We start from the raw sequence: 16,288 nt of genomic DNA, 5'->3' as shown, positions 1-16,288 counted from the left end.
GACCTGGGCACGGCCCCGGGAATGCCGGGCATGACCCCCTGGACCTGGGCACGGCCCCGTGAATGCCGGGCACGACCCCCTCGACCTGGGCATGGCCCCGGGAATGCCAGGCACGACCCCCTGGACCTGGGCACGGCCCCGTGAATGCCGGACACGACCCCCTCGACCTGGGCATGGCCCCGGGAATGCCAGGCACGACCCCCGGACCTGGGCACGGCTCCGTGAATGCCGGACACGACCCCCTCGACCTGGGCACGGCTCCGTGAATGCCGGACACGACCCCCTCGACCTGGGCACGGCCCCGGGAATGCCGGGCACGACCCCCTGGACCTGGGCACGGCCCCGGGAATGCCGGGCACGACCCCCTCGACCTGGGCACGGCCCCGGGAATGCCGGGCATGACCCCCTGGACCTGGGCACGGCCCCGTGAATGCCGGGCACGACCCCCTCGACCTGGGCATGGCCCCGGGAATGCCAGGCACGACCCCCTGGACCTGGGCACGGCCCCGTGAATGCCGGGCACGACCCCCTCGACCTGGGCATGGCCCCGGGAATGCCGGGCACGACCCCCTGGACCTGGGCACGGCCCCGTGAATGCCGGGCACGACCCCCGGACCTGGGCACGGCTCCGTGAATGCCGGACACGACCCCCTCGACCTGGGCATGGCCCCGGGAATGCCAGGCACGACCCCCTCGACCTGGGCATGGCCCCGGGAATGCCGGGCACAACCCCCGGACCTGGGCACGGCCCCGGGAATGCCGGGCACAACCCCCGGACCTGGGCACGGCCCCGGGAATGCCGGGCACAACCCCCTCGACCTGGGCATGGCCCCGGGAATGCCGGGCACAACCCCCGGACCTGGGCACGGCCCCGGGAATGCCGGGCACAACCCCCGGACCTGGGCACGGCCCCGGGAATGCCGGACACGACCCCCGGACCTGGGCACGGCCCCATGAATGCCGGGCACAACCCCCGGACCTGGGCACGGCCCCGGGAATGCCGGACACGACCCCCTGGACCTGGGCACGGCCCCATGAATGCCGGGCATGACCCCCTGACCTGGGCACGGCCCGCTGGACCCTTGGCATGATCCTCTGGACCCAGGCACAGCCCAAGGAAGTCTAGGAGATGGTCCCACTGGCCGTGTGGAGAGTACAGAGCTCGGCGTCTGCCCCCGTCATGCTGTTGCTCTGAGTCATATCTGGGAGTGTGCGTGTGTCCGTCTCTGGGGCCGGGGGCGTGTGTGGAAAGAGGAGGTGGGGCAGTGCTCACATGCCCCCACATGGTTGGGTGGGGAAGGGCGGTGGGCTGCAGGCCTCCTTCTCCATGCCCAGGGCAGAGGCTGCCAGAGAGGCCTGAGAGGCCCTCGGCCCTGGGCTGCTCCCAGCTCGGCTCGGCCCAACAAAAGCCATTTGTGGAACGGCCGTTCCCAGCCGCCCAGAGACCCCCGCAAGCCAGGAGTGGGCGGCTGGAGTGACTTCGATCCCCCTCCTTCCGCTGGCTCCTGGGGGCCGGATCCTGCCCCTCCCAGCACCGTGCCCCGGCGTCTACACCCAGGGAAAGGGCTGGTGCCAGGAGGATGAGGATGAAAGCTGGAGGGGGGGGAGTCGGAGCCAGATGGGCTGATGGGTGTATGGGGACATGTGGGGGTGCGAGGGGAGGTGCATGCCTGGGAGTAGGTGTGAGGGGAGCAGTGTAACCCCTCCCTTAGGTCTCCCTTCTGGGGGTGACCCACAGGGAATATCCCCCCTTCCCGGTCCCACCTCTGCACTGGGCCCCAGGCCGCCCCCTCCCTGATGGTTCCCTGTCCCCTCCCCTCACAGCCATGATGCCCGGGGCGATGAGCAACGTGCTGCAGCGGTGCCCCCCCTTGGGCTCCCCTCACCCCCCTGCGGGGCAGGGCCAGGGAGCCCCGGACTCCCCCGCCGATCCAGAGGGCGCAGACTGGCAGGACTTGGCCAACGCCCGGGCGGGCTCGCTGCTGTCCCTGCTCTACCTCGTGCTGCTCACCTTCCTGGGCAGCGCCGTCCTGCTGGCCGAGATTCACCAGCGCAGCCCCCAGAGCCGCAACGTCCACGGCTTCCTGGCCACGCTCATGCTCACGTCCTGCGCGTGGATGCTGTGGTTCGGCTGGCGCTCCTCCCAGAACAAGCGCCGGAAGCTGCACCAGGACCACCACGCCGGCGCCAGCTGGCTGAAAGGTACCGTCTGCTCCCCGGGAACCCCCCTGGCCCCGTGGCAGCCTCTGCACGGCACCGGGGTTCGGTGACTCGCCTACAGGTGGGGGGGCCTGTGCTGCTGGGGCGACAACAATCACGGGGATCGGTCCATCGCCCCACAGCAGCTCCACTGGTGCCCCTCAATCCCGACCCACCCACCTGCTATCCCCGCCCAGGGCGAGAATCAGGAACAAGAACACAGTGAGAGCGAACGGGCTCGAGGCTCCAGGAGAGAGCGCGGTGGGGGCATCTCTGCTGTGCCATGTTGCATCTGCACGGCCATCACCTCTCCCCACCCAGCACACATGCTCCTTAGATCTCCGCAGGTGCTGCAGACCAAAAGCAAAACCACTGCAGCCCATGGCTACAGAGGCCCCAGGTTGTCCCCTTCACTGGCCCCACAGCACCCAGCCTGGCCCTTGCCCCGTGGCCGGCAGGGCTGCGGTGATGAAGTTCTCTTGGCCCGGCAGGCGGGCTCTCGCTCTTCGCCCTGGCCACGCTGGTGCTGGATTGCCTGTCCTTGGGGTATTACTACGAGCTGCAGCACTGCACCTCCGTCCTCATCACCGCCTTCCCCGTCGTGCAAGCCGTCTTCACCATCATCCAGGTGAGGGGCCTCGCACGCTCAGAGCACTAGCAGCCAGGAGGGAGGAGTCAGACCCATCTGGGTGACACTAACTCCACAGTGCAGGCCACATGAGCTCAAGGAGTGACTCCACTAGTGGGTAGCTGTAGTAGGCTGTTACCCTAGTGTAGGCTGTTAGCATGGGAGGGCTCTGTGTGGACTCGACCAGGCTTGGTGTCTCTTGGGCCATGTGGGACAGGCCGGGTGGAGAAGGAGGGAAAGTACGAAGCAAGAAAGAACCAACATCAGGTCCCCAGGAGGGAGCCCCGCCTCTCAAGATGGCCGCTGCAGTTAAAGGTGCAGCATGCAGCATGAAAGGGGCTTTCAGCCATTCCTGCGCAGCGGCTAGTCCTTTCCCTTTGCGTATCACTGCTCTTTGACTCTGTCTTCTGCCTTCACTCCCGCCCTCGGCACAGGTGTCTCTGCTGTCCTTCCACGCCAAGGTCTGCATCCAGGAGCAGCAGCATCTCAACAGGTACCTGTCTTCCCGGTGTGTGCGCCGGGATGGGGGCGGGGGCCGGTTGTTTCGCTGGCAGCCCCTTGGGGCCAGGCCGGGTGTGAGCTCCCCCTGCCCTCTCCCCCATCCCAGGTTTGGCCTGATGCACACGCTGGCCACCAATGTGCTGATGTGGATGAGCGTGGTGCTGGACGAGTCCATGAAGCAGCTGCAGGAGATCTACGATGCCCACGAGACGGAGAGCCCCTGGCCCGTGCATGGTGAGGGCCCCCGGGGTGGGGGGCCGCTAAGGAGCCAGACCCTGCCCCTGGACTGGATGGGAGGGGACGTCCTCCGGGAGGGCTGGGAGAGGAGAGGCTGCCTGGCCCTCTGGCTGGAGGGGGCCAACCTGCCCCATGCCCAGCTCAGAGGCCCCTGCCTGGATCCCACCCTTATCCGCCCCTCGGCCTTCCCACGGGCAGATCCCGACCCCACCAGCTGCCTGCACTGGCCCTTGCGCGGCCCTCGCTCCCCGCGCCCCCTGCTTGCTAGGCCAGGCTGTCTCCTGTCCCCCCTCCCCTAGCCACAGCCTCCCCTGCCCCCCCGGCACAGCCCCCCCCCCCGCACAGCCCTGTCCCCCCTCCCCTAGCCACAGCCTTCCCTGCCCCCCCCCCGGCACAGCCCCTCCCCCCGCACAGCCCTGTCCCCCCTCCCCTAGCCACAGCCTCCCCTGCCCCCCCGGCACAGCCCCCCCCCCCGCACAGCCCTGTCCCCCCTCCCCTAGCATAGCCTCCCCACGCCCCCCCGGCACAGCCCCTCCCCCCCGCACAGCCCTGTCCCCCCTCCCCTAGCCACAGCCTCCCCTGCCCCCCCCGGCACAGCCCCCCCCCCCGCTCTGCCCTGGGGCCCCTCCCCTATCCACAGCCTCCCCTGCCCCCCCCCGGCACAGCCCCTCCCCCCGCACAGCCCTGTCCCCCCTCCCCTAGCCACAGCCTCCCCACCCCACCCTCCCACAGCCCCTCCCCCCCCCACCCCCCTGTCCCCCCTCCCCTCCCCACCGCCCCCGCTGCCCCCCCGGAACAGCCCCTCGCCCCCGCACAGCCCTGTCCCCCCTCCCCTTGCCACAGCCTCCCCACCCCACCCTGGCACAGCCCCTCCCCCCCCCACAGCCCTGTCCCCCCTCCCCTAGCCACAGCCTCCCCTGCCCCCCCGGCACAGCCCCTCCCCCCCACACAGCCCTGTCCCCCCTCCCCTAGCCACAGCCTCCCCACCCCACCCTGGCACAGCCCCTCCCCCCCACACAGCCCTGTCCCCCCTCCCCTGGCCACAGCCTCCCCACCCCACCCTGGCACAGCCCCTCCCCCCCCCACCGCCCTGTCCACCCTCCCCTAGCGAAAGCCTCCCCTGCCCCCCCGGCACAGCCCCTCCCCCCGCACAGCCCTGTCCCCCCTCCCCTAGCCACAGCCTCCCCTGCCCCCCCGGCACAGCCCTTCCCCCCCCGCACAGCCCTGTCCCCCCTCCCCTAGCCACAGCCTTCCCTGCCCCCCCGGCACAGCCCCGTCCCCCCGCACAGCCCTGTCCCCCCTCCCCTAGCCACAGCCTCCCCTGCCCCCCCGGCACAGCCCCTCCCCCCCGCACAGCCCTGTCCCCCTCCCCTAGCCACAGCCTTCCCACGCCCCCCCCCCGGCACAGCCCCTCCCCCCCGCAACTCCCTGTCCCCCCTCCCCTAGCCACAGCCTTCCCTCCCCCCCCCCCCGGCACAGCCCCTCCCCCCCGCACAGCCCTGTCCCCCCCACCCTAGCCCAAGCCGCCCCTGCCCCCCCCCCGGCACAGCCCCTCCCCCCCGCACAGCCCTGTCCCCCCTCCCCTAGCCACAGCCTCCCCTGCCCCCCCGGCCCCTCCCCCCCCCCGCACAGCCCTGTCCCCCTCCCCTAGCCACAGCCTCCCCTGCCCCCCCGGCACAGCCCCTCCCCCCCGCACAGCCCTGTCCCCCCTCCCCTAGCCACAGCCTTCCCTGCCCCCCCGGCACAGCCCCTCCCCCCCGCACAGCCCTGTCCCCCTCCCCTAGCCACAGCCTCCCCTGCCCCCCCGGCACAGCCCCTCCCCCCCGCACAGCCCTGTCCCCCCTCCCCTAGCATAGCCTCCCCACCCCACCCTGGCACAGCCCCTCCCCCCCCCACAGCCCTGTCCCCCCTCCCCTAGCCACAGCCTTCCCGCCCCCCCGGCACAGCCCCTCCCCCCCGCACAGCCCTGTCCCCCCTCCCCTTGCCACAGCCTCCCCACCCCACCCTGGCACAGCCCCTCCCCCCCCCCACAGCCCTGTCCCCCCTCCCCTAGCCACAGCCCCGTCCCCCCGCACAGCCCTGTCCCCCTCCCCTAGCCACAGCCTTCCCTGCCCCCCCGGCACAGCCCCTCCCCCCCGCACAGCCCTGTCCCCCCTCCCCTAGCCACAGCCTTCCCGCCCCCCCGGCACAGCCCCTCCCCCCCGCACAGCCCTGTCCCCCCTCCCCTAGCCACAGCCTTCCCTGCCCCCCCGGCACAGCCCCCCCCCCCCGCACAGCCCTGTCCCCCTCCCCTAGCCACAGCCTTCCCTGCCCCCCCGGCACAGCCCCTCCCCCCCGCACAGCCCTGTCCCCCCTCCCCTAGCCACAGCCTTCCCTGCCCCCCCGGCACAGCCCCTCCCCCCCGCACAGCCCTGTCCCCCCTCCCCTAGCATAGCCTCCCCTGCCCCCCCAGCACAGCCCCTCCCCCCCGCACAGCCCTGTCCCCCCCCCCCAAGACCCACCCCTCCCTGCCCCCCCCCGGCACAGCCCCTCCCCCCCGCACAGCCCTGTCCCCCCTCCCCTAGCCACAGCCTTCCCTGCCCCCCCGGCACAGCCCCCCCCCCGCACAGCCCTGTCCCCCCTCCCCTAGCCACAGCCTTCCCTGCCCCCCCGGCACCGCCCCTCCCCCCCGCACAGCCCTGTCCCCCCTCCCCTTGACAATGCCTCCCCTCCCCCCCCTGGCACAGCCCCTCCCCCCCCCACAGCCCTGTCCCCCCTCCCCTAGCCACACCCTTCCCGCCCCCCCGGCACAGCCCCTCCCCCCCGCACAGCCCTGTCCCCCCTCCCCTTGCCACAGCCTCCCCACCCCCCCCGGGCACAGCCCCTCCCCCCCCCCACAGCCCTGTCCCCCCTCCCCTAGCCACAGCCCCGTCCCCCCGCACAGCCCTGTCCCCCTCCCCTAGCCACAGCCCTCCCTGCCCCCCCGGCACAGCCCCTCCCCCCCGCACTGCCCTGTCCCCCCTCCCCTTGCCACAGCCTCCCCACCCCCCCCTGGCACAGCCCCTCCCCCCCCCACAGCCCTGTCCCCCTCCCCTAGCCACCTCCTTCCCGCCCCCCCGGCACATCCCCTCCCCCCCCACAGCCCTGTCCCCCCTCCCCTAGCCACAGCCCCGTCCCCCCGCACAGCCCTGTCCCCCTCCCCTAGCCACAGCCTTCCCTGCCCCCCCGGCACAGCCCCTCCCCCCCCACAGCCCTGTCCCCCCTCCCCTAGCCACAGCCTCCCCACGCCCCCCCGGCACAGCCCCTCCCCCCCGCACAGCCCTGTCCCCCCTCCCCTAGCCACAGCCTCCCCACCCCACCCTGGCACAGCCCCTCCCCCCACACAGCCCTGTCCCCCCTCCCCTAGCCACAGCCTCCCCACCCCACCCTGGCACAGCCCTTCCCCCCCGCACAGCCCTGTCCCCCCTCCCCTAGCCACAGCCTCCCCACCCCACCCTGGCACAGCCCCTCCCCCCCCACAGCCCTGTCCCCCCTCCCCTAGCCACAGCCTCCCCACCCCACCCTGGCACAGCCCCTCCCCCCCACACAGCCCTGTCCCCCCTCCCCTAGCCACAGCCTTCCCTCCACCACCTGGCTCTGCCGCTCCCCCCCGCACAGCACTGTCCCCCCTCCCCTTGCCACAGCCTCCCCCCCCCACCCTGGCACAGCCCCGCCCCCCCCCACACCCCTGTCCCCCTCCCCTAGCCACAGCCTCCCCACCCTACCCTGGCACAGCCCCTCCCCCCCGCACAGCCCTGTCCCCCTCCCCTAGCCACAGCCTGCCCTGCCGACCCTGGCACAGCCCCTCCCCCCCGCACAGCCCTGTCCCCCCTCCCCTAGCCAGAGCCCCGTCCCCCCACCCCTAGGCACAGCCCCCCACAGATAGCCTTGCCCTCCAATCCCTATGCACAGCCCTGCCCCCATCCCGTCCCTCTCCCTCCCATGCTGCCCCACTCCCAGGCTGGCGCTGAATGACCCCCTCCCCCCCCTGCAGGGAGTTCGCCCACCAACAGCTGCTCGTGCGCCACCAGCCTGTGTCACATCTTCTCCGAGGGCGCCGCCTACCTGCACCCCTTCAACATCGAGTTCAGCCTCTTCTCCTCCACCATGCTCTACGTGGTGTGGAAGAACACGGGGCAGGCGGCCTGCCCCCGGCAGCCCCGCCCGCGCCCCCGGGGCCGCTTCCACCTCAGCGGGGCCTTCGTGGGGCTGGTGCTGGGGGCGCTGGCCATCTCGGCCACCTTCGGGGTGATGATCTCCTTTGGGGTGCTGGCCAAGGCCCCCGAGACGGTCCCCGAGGCCCTGCGGACCTACTACATCTTCAACTCGGTGCTGCTCTCCGCCATGTTCCTGGCCTCGCTGGTCGGCATCGCCGCCTACCGGCTCCAGAGAGACCCGGCCTCCACCGACTGCTCCAAGAGCGTGGTGCGGAGCCTGGACGTCACCCTCTTGCTGGGCAGCTCCTGCGGGCCCCTGATGGTCTCCGTCTTCTCCCTGGTGGCCATCTTCTTCCTGCACATCAATGGCAGCCTCCACCTCCTGGACCTCTGCTTCTCCCTCTGCAAGACCATCCAAGTGCTGGGCCAGAACCTCTTCATCACCGAAGCCCTTTACTCCAGGTCCACGCACCGGCCAGACGCTCCCGACAGCCCCCCGGGCAACGAATGGGTCTTCTCCATCTCCGGAGGCCCCGCCGAAGAGCCGGTCCTGCAGGACGTGGCTGCCCGCCGTGAGAGTGACTGCGCCATCTGCCCGGCCGGCTGCCACACGCCAGCCAGGATGGTGGCCCAGCTGGAGGAGCAGGTGCCGGGGTGCTGGCTGGCCTGCAGCAGCAGCAATGACTCCCTTGCCAAGATCTCCGCCGGGGGCCGGCAGTCTCGGCCCAGAGGGGAGCCGGAACGCGTCAGCATCCGGAGGAAGATCCTGCAGAACATCTCCATCCTCCTCATCTTCTACAACATCTCGGTGAGCTGGCTGATTGTCTGGCCCCGGGGCTCTAGCTTCCCACGGGGAGCTCTGGAGGCTGACGGCCGCTCCCCCGGCTGGTGTCAATCACCATCACTCGAACGAGCCATCACCAGCTGAGGCTCTGAGCTCAGGTCTTCGGTCTATCTTCCGAGTAGATGCTGTGCTGTCAGCTCCAGAGTGAGCTTCGTCCGTACAGCCCTGCTGGGAGGACCCTGGCTGGGGACGAGACGGGGGCTCCGTCTCACAACCCCATTCAGCCCTTTTGAGGCTGCCAGCAAGGGGACATTAGGAGACAGAAGAGTTGTCAATGGTGTGAATATTCGTCCACTAGAAACTACACTGAGAACCACCACGTTGTTTCGCAGTGGTCAGCAAAGAGAGGAATGCGGCCCTTGGCCACAGGGTGGGGGTGTCAGGGTCATACAGGTCAGAAATCAGTGACACCTAGTCTGGTTATTGTCTGGTGTGAGTTGTTTCTCTGCAGAATGTACCCTGGGCCGGCTTTGCTGGACAGCGAGATTACAGATTGAGGTGGGCAAATAATAGGTTTTTTGGTTCTCTGACAATCCTGAAAAATCAAGGGGGGGGGGGGGAATCGTTTAAGATTGACCCCAAACCAACCTTTTTCAGACTTTCCGGTGAATCGAAAAGTCAAAACACGTTTCTTGTTCGACCCGACACCAAAAAAACCCCTAAACCCTCGTTTCCATTTTGAGCGTTTTTCAAAAGGATTTTCTAGTTGCTTTAGCCAAATCGCAGGAAACGGCACCACAAAAAGGCGCCGGGCATCGAAACGTTGAAGCGTTTCTTTGTGAAAATGTCCGAGTGGAACATCTGGATTCTTTTCAAGGTTTTTTCCCAACTGAAATATTGACACACGTTTGCAAAAGCTTTCAGTCGACCCAAAGCTGCGTTTTTTTGCTGAAAAAGTTTCAGTGGAAAAATGTTGCCCGGCTCTCGTCACATGGGCCCAGATCCACAAATAGATCTGAGCCAAACGGCCCGCGTAATGCTCCCTCTGCCCGCAGACCCCCACCTGTCTCTCCCGGGGTCCCCAGCTTCACACTCCCTCCCCAAAGTCAGCCCCAGGGCTCTTCACTAGAGACAGCTGGGATTTGTTTGAGCAAAAAGTTTCAGTTTTGGGTTTTCATCAAAAAAAATCCAAAAGAATTGATTTAGGGGGGAAAAATCTTCAAAATTTCCAGTGAAAAATAATTGCCCGGCTCTGCTGTCGCCCCAGTGAAAGCTGCTCTCCTGGGCCCGTGTGGTCCGCTGGCCACTAGCTCTCCTTTGACACAAAGGAGCTTCCAGAAAGGTTTGACTTCCCATCTAGAGACAGCTGTAACGCAGACACTCTCCTCATCCGTCAGGGGGGCTCGGCACAGGGCCCCTTTAACTCCGCCAGGGGAAGCGGAAGCCTTGGTATATCTTGACTTTAGTAAAGCTTCTGGTACTGTCTCGCATGATCTTCTCGGAAACAAACTAGGGAAATGCAACCTAGGTGGAGCTACTATAAGGTGGGTGCAGAACTGGTTGGAAAACCGCTCCCAGAGAGCAGTTATCAGTGGTTCACAGTCATGCTGGAAAGGCATAACGAGCGGGGTCCCGCAGGGATCGATTCTGGGTCCGGTTCTCTTCAATATCTTCATCAATGATTAGATAATGGCATAGCGAGGACACTTCTAAAGTTTGCAGACGATACCAAGCTGGGAGGGGTTGCAAGCGCTTGGGCGGATAGAATTAAAATTCAAACTGATCTGGACAAACTGGAGAAATGGTCTGAAGTAAATAGGATGAAATTCAGTCAGGACAAATGCCAAGTGTTCCACGTAGGAAGGAACAATCGGTTGCACACATACAGAATGGGCCGTGACTGCCCAGGAAGGAGTCCTGTGGAAAGGGGCCTGATCCTCAGCTGGAGCGAACCCATGGACGCCTATGGCGCTGAGCTGATTTGCACCGGCTGAGGATCTGGCCCTGGGACGGTGAAAGTGAATGGACTTTAAACCTCCAAACTGCTTCCCACTGTTCCGGTGGTTTGAGGTGCTGCAGGTCTCCTAGTCAGTTTCTCTCAGGCGAGGCCGGTGGAGCTGGGAGGTGCCAGCTTCCCTCTCCCTGCGCTGCCCGTGCCTGGTAAGGGCCCCCCGGCCTGTGCGGAGATCAGATATTCCCAGGCGTTTCCCCCCCTGACGCTCAGCCCGGTGAATAAGACTCCGTGTGGGGGAGGGTTTAGGGGATGGTGTGAGCCCTTTGTCTGCTGGGTCGAAGAGCCAGGTCTCCAATCCGGATTCGCCATGTCGGTGCGTACAGGCTGTGATCAGTCACCCCTTCCCCTGCTCGGTGTTGAGCTGAATAGACGGGGCTCCATGTGGCTCTCGCTCTAAGGATGGACGGACTCAGCCCATGCAGATCAGAGATCGCTGTGTCCAGGGCGGTGGCAGCAGTGCCTGATGGTACCCGCCCCGGCTCTGCCCTTCGTCCCCGCATGGTGCCTGGGAGGGACAACCCAGCTGCACCCAGCACCCTGCCACCCCTCCTCTCACACACTGCCACCCTGAGCGCGCTCGCCACCCATCCGCCTCCTGGGCTGGGCGCAGGAAAGGGGCGAATGAGACTGGTGGTCAGCAAACAGTGCTGTGGAGAGACCCCCCGTGTGGGGAGTCCCGGGGCCTGCCCGTGTGCCCAGCCAGACCTGTGGGCACTGCACCAATACAAATCTCTCATTATACTCACTGGGCAAAGCCCAAGGCCCCCCCGTCATGTAATGGAGTCCGTCCTCTGGCCCAATGCAGGATTGTTCCTGGCAGGGTCCCGGCAGGGAGCGTGGCCCAGCAGGGACCGAAGGGCGTTACTGCTGGGCTGGTGCTCGGTGGCTGACGATGTGCAATGAGCTGGTGGTTCTCAGCCCCGTTCCCAGTGGTTGGACACACCCTGGGGGAATGCACGAGGCCTGGCCCTGCCGTGGTGACAGGTTCAACGGGGCGGGGGGGGGCAGGAGCGAATGGGTTCGCTAGGCATCAGGCCCTGCCCAGCGGAGTCCATCCAGGAGGTGGCCCAGCCCGGCCCCTGCCCCGTTGGGGCTGACGCCCGACCCCTTTGCTTTGCTAGGTGTGGATCCTCTACGCCTACGGGACACGCCCGCACCTGGTGAGCCAGATCGAGCAGGCCTTCTACGGCTTCACCCTCTGGGTCATCATCGTCAAGATCTCCCTGCCGCTGGGCATCTTCTACCGCATGCACTCGGTGGCCAGCCTCTTCGAGGTGTACTGCAGAGCCTGCTGAGCGCCAGCCGGGGGCGGACCCAGCTCTGCTGGGCAGAGGCAGCGCCGGCAGGGGCGGCCTGGGGCAGGCGGGGACGACCGCCGCACAGAGAGTCGGTGTGGCACCTACACGCACGCACAAACACCCTCTGCTTTACACACACGCATTCCCATGCATGCACACACAACGCTGGCTACGCAGACTCACACCCCATCCGTCGCACAGATCTGTGGGCACACATACACACACAGACGCACCCCCTGTCCTTCAGACATTGCACACACACCCCCCACTCAAACCCTACCATTTATACACATGAACCCCCATGTGTACACACAAACTAACACACGGTGCCATGTGCGCACACACCCTCTGACTCGTGCGCACAGACACACAGTCTGATACGTGTGCCCCTAACGTGACCCACCTGCACAGTTCTGCGTGTGAACCCATCACATTGCAAGGTACACGTACCCCCAACACTCTCCCATATACACACTGTAGTGTGCACCCGTCCCTCCCACGCACACGCTTCACACTATCAATAGTGATTAATCACACTGCTCATCTAGAGAACTTTCCATCTGCAGATTTCAACACACTTTCAAATCTGCCAGGAATTTAGCCTCACAACTCCCGTGCAGCGTGGCTTTATGTTATACCCTCCTTAGACAGACAGGGAAACCGAGTCACGTCATGTGACTTGCGGCAGAGAGGGGCTCACTAAATCACCCCCTTTATATTGACTGCAGCTGAGACTCAGCTCTCCTATGGCATGAGAGACACCGCTGTTATACTAAGCACCTGCTGTGTTTGTAGTCCGGCTCTACAATCTTCTGGATTATTTTAAGGGGTGCATAATAGTGACTTTGTGTCTCTCCAGCTCTCTGCATCCTGAGCGTTAGGAGTTGCACTAGACTGGAACCTGAAGGAGCTGGACTGATTAATTTCACACTGGAAATGCAGCTGCCTCTGGGGTGGAACACAGCAGCCACTTCTGTACCTGCAGCTCCAAGCAACAGGCTTTAGGAGACAAAGAACACACCAGATTAATCCCTGATCTAACTCCCCAGAGGTTAATGATTTAGACCGGGGCCCCTAATTATTTTTTAATCAATATTTGTAGTGAGCATCATTCAGAGGAAAATACCGAAAAATATCCCCTGGGAGGGGACTTAATGGAAACGTCATGATTTTATTTGAATTACTTGGTTATAGTGCACGTGTTAGACCAAGGCACCAGAGCCCTGGGGGGAATCTGTCTTTTCTTAGTAGCAAATTCAGCTGATGATTATATTAAAGTCTATTTTAAAAGAATCGTCCACTTGTGATTGTTGCAGAAACACAATTAGAAGCACATCCAGGCCGTCTTGATAGCTCATGGCTCAGTAACAGGCCCTTTGACCAGGCCTCATTTTCACACTTTTGGAAATAGCGGTTTTGTTTGCCTTGCTGTTTATAATCGCCCTGAGGAAAGTTGTCACTGAAATGTACCTGGACACCCCAGTTATTACCTTCTATTGCTTTCCAGTGCTGCTTTGTTACTGTAATGTCGCTCGGGTCAATGCTAAGCTGTGCACGCTGGTTAGTTACTGTACGGCTCGCGAGTGTCAGGCTGAGGAGGCTGCTTTGTTATTGTAGGGTTGCTCACAAACGTGCTCAGCTGCACATGTGCGTTTGCTCCCCTGGCACGGCGCTGCTTGTGAGTGCCACGCTGGCAAGACAGCTTTGTTATTGCAGGGCTGCTGACCGTTATCTAGGTGTTAAGAAGGGGGAAAGGCAATGCCCCGGCGACGCCTTGAGAAAACCTCGTCCTTGTAATTCTGGGAACTTTGCAAACAGTTGGAAGGAGCAAAAGGACAAATAGTGCGAAGGTTGGCCCTTGAGTCCTGCCCTGCCCCCTGTACTTCCATTGACATGGAAAGCAGAATTACGAGAACCAAGGCTGCTCGGTTCAGAGACAGCAACACGGGTTTCAAATCAGGCTGGTTCCACTCAAGACTTTCTCCCTGTACTGTGCCAAGGAACTAGCCCCGGGATTCCTGCGCTCTTGGAAGGAAATTGCTGCGCCATCTCGATTGCATGATAAGAAGTCTGTGATCATGAAGGATTGTATGGTTGTCACTCGCGTTTGTTCTCGAGCAGCGGCTCTCAGCAGGGGTACACAGAGGTCTTCCGGGGGGACATCAACTCATCATGATATTTGCCTAGTTTTACAACAGGCTACAGAAAAAGCACCAGCAAAGTCCAGATCATGACTTGTTTATCCTGCTCCATATACACTATACACTGAACTGTAAGTACAATATTTATATTTCAATTCATTTATTTTATAATGATATGGTAGGAATGGAAAAGTCAGCAATTTGTCAGCAGTCATGAGCTGTTTCACTTGTGTATTTTTATGGCTGGTTTTGTAAGCAAGTCGTTTTTAAGTGAGGTGAAACTTGGGGGTACGCAAGACAAATCAGACTCCTGGAAGGGGGACAGTAGACTGGAAAAGGTGAGAGCCGCTGCTCTAGAGAAATGATGATGTATTATTTATTTGTATTTGATGGAAGGCAAGATAGCCTTACGGTTAAAGCACAGGCCTGGAGATCTGGATATAATTCCTGCTTCTGATCTGATGTGTTACTTTAGGCAGGTTGCATAACTTCTTGGTGCCTCAGTTTTCCCATCTGTACAAAGGGGGTAATGCTACTTCCCTACCTCCCAGGGGAGTTGGGAAGATAAAATCCATTCATGACTGTGAGATGCTCAGTCACTGTGGTGACTGGGGCCATATCGATCGGACGCATTTTTGATAGAAAGTAAAATTTTAGGTTCAAGTTTTCAGTGGATCATTATAAATAAGGGGGACGAAAACACTTATGAGAAACTGATTAAGTAAAGTGGGTTCTCAATCTTCATGGTACACACCAGCTGTGGTCAGGAAGAAATTGCCCCATGGGCTATTACTTAGACAGGCGTGTTGGTTTTAGGCTTTTCTCCAAAGCACCAGTCTGAGACAGGGTCCCAAACTCCCTGCCCTGAGTACAGCAAGCCCTGTGACAATGTCCTTGAGGCTATAACAACAGACAGCCATGACTCCAGCTCAGCCCCGCATCTTGAAGGGCATTTGCGTTGCTTGTATGTGAATTAAGTTTCCACCTGACTCCTTTGCTCCTTGGCAGAGTTTGGCACAAAAGGAGCCGATTCTGCCAGCCTGGGTAGGGGGTGTTCTGCTACTCCTGAATCAGTGGGGTTACATGAGGAGCCAGTCACCTTTCCATGGGAGTGGGGCAGGGGGGCAGGTTGCCGATGGCTTTACCAAGAGCCTGGCTGTTCCAAACAGCGCAGATCAGCTCTGCTCCAGGCAGACCTTTCACCCGTCATCCCCCACCCGGCAGCTCCTCTCCCCAGGGTATCCAATACCTGGCAGGTGCGTATCACCTGAAACCGGCCTGGTATCAAATTCGCCTCCTGGCGACGGTCACGGCCATCCCAGCAGTGAGGGAACCGCACCAACCGATGGGCAGACACCGCTTCCCCGGGCCAGAGGAGTGTCAAGGCCTCGGGCTGGGAGGTGAGGGGGCCCAGGACACCCGGTGGTGCCCTTGGCACCTTGGGGGGAGGGGGTGGAATATGCCCAGTTCTCTGCATGGGAGGGACCCAGCCCCAGCTCCCTCCTCTGCGCTGTTTCCTTGAGAGAGGGGGTAGAACCGAACCACTGAGTTCAAACAGTCTCCTCTTGACTTCGCCAGACCATGGCCTAGGGCGAGCGGGGAGGAGGGAATCGCTGGGAGAGAGTCCTTGGCCCAGTTCTGTGCTCCTTCCACTAGGACCTCAGGCTTTAGCCCAGTCACAATTAGGAGCAGCAGGAGTGGGAACCAGGACTCGTGGGTTCTCTTCCTGGCTCTGGAGTGGGGGCTGGTGGGTGAGAGCAGGGCAAGGGGGGAATCAGGACTCCTGTGTTCTTTTTCCCAGCTCTGGAAGGGGAGCGGTGTCCAGTGGTTGGAAGAGTGGGGACTGGGAACCAGGACCCGTGGGTTGTGTCCCCAACTCTGCCACTGAGGTGCTGTGTGATTTGGGGCGAGTCACCTGCCCAGTTCAGCAAGGCACTTGGGCACGTGTCCCTTTGAACACGCAAGCCCAGATGGGCTTACAGTGCCACACGTGTTTCACTGCCGTGCCGTGCCGCCTCAGTTTCCCCACTTGTCCAACGGGGCTCACACCCCCGCGTGCCCTTTGGAAAGCAGGTTGCGAGCTCGCAGGAGCGCTCGGCCTCCTTATTGAGAACAGCGGGATCGGATTTATACGGCCGAGCTCGCCAAAGTGTGCCGGACGCCCTGCGACAAAACGCAGCCACGTTCTGCCGCCCTGGGGACAGCGGAAGGAGGAGCCGGCGGGGGTTCCCAAAGGGGGGCCGGGAGGGTTTGGGGGATGGGGGCAGCTCTGTGCCCCAGGGGGCGCCCCAGCACCTGCTGCCTTCGGCCC

General features: G+C 63.5%; 1 protein-coding gene across 2 annotated transcripts; it reads left to right on the top strand.

Annotated features, from left to right (window-relative positions):
• Positions 1–1,826: 1,826 nt before the first annotated feature.
• Positions 1,827–13,020, top strand: LOC123374978 (proton channel OTOP2-like). Of its 2 annotated transcripts, XM_045025441.1 has the most exons (6): positions 1,827–2,202; positions 2,691–2,827; positions 3,262–3,320; positions 3,435–3,562; positions 7,578–8,548; positions 11,660–13,020. In XM_045025441.1, exons 1-6 carry the CDS (start codon positions 1,827–1,829, stop codon positions 11,831–11,833), a joined length of 1,845 nt encoding a protein of 614 aa, XP_044881376.1. In that variant the 3' UTR covers positions 11,834–13,020. The 2 variants fall into 2 exon arrangements, 1 of the variants encoding a protein (XP_044881376.1); XR_006581276.1 differs by lacking the exons at positions 1,827–2,202; positions 2,691–2,827; positions 7,578–8,548 and having other exon boundaries at positions 3,190–3,320; positions 11,660–11,785.
• Positions 13,021–16,288: the final 3,268 nt, after the last annotated feature.

This window comes from Mauremys mutica, chromosome 7 (genome assembly GCF_020497125.1).
Source record: "Mauremys mutica isolate MM-2020 ecotype Southern chromosome 7, ASM2049712v1, whole genome shotgun sequence".
NCBI lineage: Eukaryota > Metazoa > Chordata > Testudines > Geoemydidae > Mauremys > Mauremys mutica.
The sequence above is the reverse complement of the archived record's forward strand: the minus strand, read 5'-3'. Positions and strand labels throughout refer to the sequence as shown.